Source organism: Homarus americanus, unplaced genomic scaffold (genome assembly GCF_018991925.1).
Source record: "Homarus americanus isolate GMGI-L3 unplaced genomic scaffold, GMGI_Hamer_2.0 scaffold36188, whole genome shotgun sequence".
NCBI classification, from domain to species: domain Eukaryota; kingdom Metazoa; phylum Arthropoda; class Malacostraca; order Decapoda; family Nephropidae; genus Homarus; species Homarus americanus.
The window spans coordinates 3,402,702-3,408,350 of record NW_024718183.1 but is presented as its reverse complement, the minus strand read 5'-3'; the positions used below and the strand labels follow the sequence as shown (position 1 = coordinate 3,408,350).

General features: G+C 44.6%; 1 protein-coding gene across 1 annotated transcript; it reads right to left on the bottom strand.

Annotated features, from left to right (window-relative positions):
- Nucleotides 1-1,046: 1,046 nt before the first annotated feature.
- LOC121859340 (GTP-binding protein REM 1-like) lies at nt 1,047-3,758 on the bottom strand (the record flags this gene model as incomplete). Its single annotated transcript, XM_042356135.1, is given in 3 exon segments — nt 1,047-2,076; nt 2,291-2,391; nt 3,566-3,758. Coding segments are annotated over 3 exon segments (447 nt in total), but the record flags the coding sequence as incomplete, so codon positions are not given.
- Nucleotides 3,759-5,649: the final 1,891 nt, after the last annotated feature.

Sequence of the window (5,649 nt, the reverse complement as noted above, 5' to 3'; positions counted from 1 at the left end):
ACTTAATCAGCTGATATCAGACAGGTGTCTATTTTGATCTATATGACTTTGTTTACTTATTATGATGATTCTGACTCCATCATTAATCAGCTGTTTACCACGTGTGATTGTTTTGATCTGTGAGGTGACGTCATCTCACTTTAGTTGGACACGTGCTAAGAGAATGTCGACGCTACAGTCATATATATATATAGGTAGCGTCCCCCTGGCGACTGTAAGATTAGGTGTGGCACGTGTGTGGTGGTGGTGGTGGTGGTACAAGAACTCAAGTGTTGATAGCAGGTGTGAAGGCGTACATTTCCAACTGTCTGACAATGTAATACAGTTTCCTGCCGTTCTAGTAAACCTCTGTGTCACATTATTACAAAATATGTTTAGTTTCCTGGTCCTTGTCTGAGTGATGGTTATAATGAGTTGCTTTCTCCCATAAATGAAGATTATTGTGTCAGTAACCTAGCTGGTGGTAAGCACATGAGGGCTATCACCATCACCACCACACACAAAGCCTCACTATCACCACCACACACAAGGGCCTGCTCTCTTGCACCCCACACACAAGGCCTCACTAACACCAGCACACAAGGGCCTCACTATCACCTACACACACACACACACTATTAACTATCACCATCATCACACACTATCAGCACCACCACACACACAAAACCACACTATTAACTATCACCATCTTCACACACTATCACCACCACACACATACACACTATTAACTATCACCACCACACACAAACACACACTATTAACTATCACCATCATCACACACTATCACCACCACACGGTGCTCCTATCACCACCACACACAGGGCCTCCTGTCACCCACCACACCTCACTATCACCACCACACAGGCCTCACTATCACCCACCACAGGCTCACTATCCTTACCACACACAGGGCTCACTGTCACCCACCACACAAGGCTCACTAACACCCAACACACACAAGGCCTCACTTCTTTTGCTTAACACACAGGGCCTCACTATCACCACCACACACAGGCCTCACTATCACCAGCTACAATACCCCCCCAACACACCTTCCCTGGACTGGGTTAAGTACAAGTCATGAGGACCACCACAGTACCTCCCCAAACCTGACGAAGCTACACAAATCATTACACCTTTTATCCACATGTGACCCAGCTCTTAAGAGGCCACATACTGCATCAGGACTTTACAGCTAATACACATACGATTTGATATTGACAATTTATAATGAAAAAAAAAATCCGTTCCCCGTAGCGATACATGAGACTGGCCACACCTACACAGAGAGCAGCACCAGGGAGCCATGGTTTATTATCCTGCCGAAGGACAACTCACTACACAGACCAGAGATGGTCACACAGTCAAGCTCCAAGCGGGAGAGAGAGAGAGGGAGAGAACTTCTTACACTTAACTAGGAGAAAAAGCTAACATGTTTACAAGGCATGGACGTTGACATGACATCTTGTAATACATGGATGGAGGGAAGCTCTCCTGATTGACTACCCTCAGTGAGTAACCCCCTTGAGGTTCCTTCAGGATTCTTCAGGTTACTTCGGGTTTCTTCAGGTTTCTTTAGGTTCCTTTCAGATTCCTCCAAGTTCCTTCAGGTTCCTTCAGATTCCTCCAGGTTTCTTCAGGTTCCATCAGGTTCCTCCAGATTCTTTCAGGCTCCTCCAAGTCCCTCCAGGTTCCTCCAGATTCCATCAGATTCCTCCAAGTTTCTTTAGGTTCCTTCAGGTTCCTTCCTCTTGGAGTCATGAATGGGTCTTACCTCGTAGGGGTGGTGGATGGAGGAGAGCTTCCCGATACCATCCAAGAATACCAAGTTACTCCACTGTCCTCTCCGCTGGGTCTCCAAAAAACACCCAGGAGAAGTCGTGGAGGATTTTGAAGGAGGCTCCTGACACCTTGGAGACTCTCCTACAAGACATGGAGGTTCTCACACGACTTAGACTTGTTATCTAGGAGACACATCTTATTGAGGAGCTCCTTGGCCGCGTGGAGGCTCAGGGAGGTCTTCGAGGCTGACATCTTCTTCAGGCGCTTCCGGTGGGCGGCCAAACGCAGACGAACCTGATGGTGGAGAGATGGTTATTGGTACGTGTGTGTGTGTGTGTGTGTGTGTGTGTGTGTTATAGAATATTCTTCAAAAAAATACAATATATCCTGACAGCAAACTTTCTAAGCACAATAATCAATTCTTTAGTACGAAGAAGTAAAAGAGAGAGAGAGAGAGAGAGAGAGAGAGAGAGAGAGAGAGAGAGAGAGAGAGTAACCATTATCTCACCTGCTTCACCACGCCCACCAGCAGCTCGTCCACGTTGTGCTGTATGCCGCTGGAAGTCTCTATAAATTTACTTTCGTGGCTCCTCGCAAGAGACTTTCCCTCTGTAGAGATAAGAGAGAGAGACATTAGTGTGTGAGAAGAGAGAGACAAAAGTGTGTGAGGAGTAAGAGATATTAGTGTAGGGGGAGATAAGAAAGAGACATCAGTGTGGGGGGAGAGTATTAATGGGAAAGCTGGAGAGAGAGAGAGAGAATGTGTGTGTGTGTGGACGGATGGTGGTAGTGAAACGCGGCAGGCTAGCACCGTAGACTTTTACACGCCCGGCATATGCAAGAATTTTTTTTATTACACTCGTCATTCTTTTCCATTTATATACATATCATTACTTCCTTGTCATATTAATTATCATTCTATTATTATTATTATTATTATTATTATTATTATTATTATTATTATTATTATTATTTTTATTATTATTATTATTATTATTATTATTATTATTATTATTTTTATTATTATTATTTTTATTATTATTATTATTCTAGTTATCATTATTCTCCTATTTATTCCTCATTCTCCAGCCTCTCTAAATCTTCCCTAAAATCATCTTCATCCTCTCCTCCATCTCTTTTATTAACCAGTATCTCTCTCTCTCTCTTATCACTGTAACCAGAAAACAAAAGACTAAACCGAAGCGATATTTATAACCTAAGGACACTGGGCAAATAATATTCACAAATTTTACTGTATATATTCCTAAGTATTTCTGAAGTGAGTTTATGGAAGCAGTAACTGTTATTGCGTGTGTGTAAGTCTGTGTGTGTTTATTTATCCACTTTAGATTCAATGTTTAGTACGAGTGTTTATAGGTTGTTTCAACATAGGAAGGGAAATGGGGGTCAATGTTTATGTTTTACACCGTACAGGGAGGGTATTGGTGTGTGTGTGTGTGTGTGTGTGTGTGTGTGTGTGTGTGTGTGTGTGTGTGTGTGTTTCCAGGTTATCATTATATAGGTCAATATCCCAGTTCACTCAACAGGTCAGTACACCAGGTCACTCAACAGGTCACTACCCCAGGTCACTACCCCAGGTCACTCAATCAAGTCATTCTACAGGTCACAAAACAGGTCACTACCCCAGGTCACTACTCCAGGTCACTCAATCAAGTCACTCTACAGGTCGCTAAACAGGTTACTACCCCAGGTCACTCAACAGGTCACTACCCCAGGTCACTGTACAAGTCACTACCCTAGAACACTACCCCAGGTCACTCACCACTGTTGTTGACGATCCTGGACCTGGCAAGATCGACCTTATTCCCCACTAGGATAACTGCCTTGTCCTTCGAGTAATTCTCCCGCCACAGGTAAGTCAGGGTGTCCTCCGCCTTCTTGAACGACCCCTTGTCCGTGATTGAGTACACGACGACGCACGCATGGGGGTCATACGTCGAGAGGCAGTTCTCAACCTGTAGGAGACGACGACGAAGATGATGGTTTGAGATGATGGTTGTATAGCCAATTAGGTCTCATTCGCCTCGCCAAACTCGCCAAATGTCTCAATCACCTCGCCAAATATACCTCACTTACCTCGCCAAATATGTCTCACTCACCTCGCCAAATATGTCTCACTCACCTCGCCAAATATATCTCACTTACCTCGCCAAATAAACCTCACTCACCTCCACCTGCCTCATATGTCCACTCACCTCGCCAAATATATCTCACTCATCTCGCCAAATAACTACTCACAACATGTCCCACTTTACACCCTCGTCAAATAAGCCCACTTACCTCAAATATACTCAATTTACTCACAAATACCCCACTTCAAATGTCACTCACTTACCCCTCGCTTAACTAAATATGTCTCACCATCTGCCACCAAATCCCACCATCCTCTACATATACCACTTATTGCCAAATATGTCTCACTTGGCTCAAAAATGTCTCACCTCTACCAAAGTGTCTCCCACCTGCCAAATATACCTCACTTACCTTCAGCCAAATAAACTCACTATTTGGGTTAGTCAAACCCTTCACCCTGCACTTCTTCGCCTGCCAAATATACCTCACTTTCTACCTGCCAACAAACCCCACTCCTCGGCCAAATACACCTCACTACTGACAAATCGTCTCACCTCAAAACCTCACCTCACTCGCCAAATATGTCTCCACTTACCTCTTTACTCCGGCCAATAAACCCCACAAATATATGTTCCTCACTTACTCCAAATAAATCCCACTTACCTCGCCAAATATACCTCCCTCACCTCACCTGCCAAATATGTCTTCACCTCCACAACATACCCTACACTCACCCCGCCAAATGTCTCAACTCCTACTCCTCAACCAAATATGTCTCACCCCTCGCCATGTCTAAACCTCACCCGCCAAAATATTCTCACTTCACTGCCAAATATGTCTCACTCACCTCGCCAACATAGTCCTCATCACTGCCAACAAATTCTCACCTTACCTAATTAAATATGTCTCCACCTCGCCAAATAACTCACCTCAACATGTCTCACTTACCTGCCAAATATGTCCTCTACGCCAATATGTCTCACTCACCTCGCCAACAAACCTCCACTCACCCAAAACATGTTCCTTGACCTCGGCCAAATATAGTCTCACTTACCTCAAAACATGTCTCCCACTTCACCTCGCCAAATAAAAACTTACCTCCATTCTCACCCGCCAAATATGTCTCACCTCCCCACCACCCTATCTCAAATAAACTCACTTACTCCTGCCAATATATCTCACTTACTCACAAATATGCTCACTCAATATGCCAAACAAACCCCACCACTTATATGTCACTTACTCGCCAAATAAACCTCACTCCCCGCCACCAAATCCCCACTTACCCAACCAAATATATTCACCTTACTCTGCCAAATATGTCTCACCTGCTATGCACCCCACTCACTCCGCCAAATATGTCTCTCACCACCCGCCAAATATATTCACTTACCTCGCCAACTCACCACTCCTCAAAATATACCTCACACCTCGCCAAATAAAACCTCACTCACCTCACCAACAAACCCTCACCTCATTCGGCCAATTGCCAAATATGTCTCACTCACCTCACCTCACAAATATACCTCACACTACCCTGCCAACAAACCACACAAGCAACATACCTCACACCACTCACCTTGCCAACAGGAAACTACTTCACCCGCCAACAGGCCTCACACACCTAGCCAACAGGCCCTAAATATACCTCTACCTGCTTACCTGCTAGAGGCTCAACACCTATACCTCACACACTCAAATATGTACCACACACACTTATATCCTGCCAACAGCCAACATACCCCCCCTGATCAACTGTGATATTTGGCGATA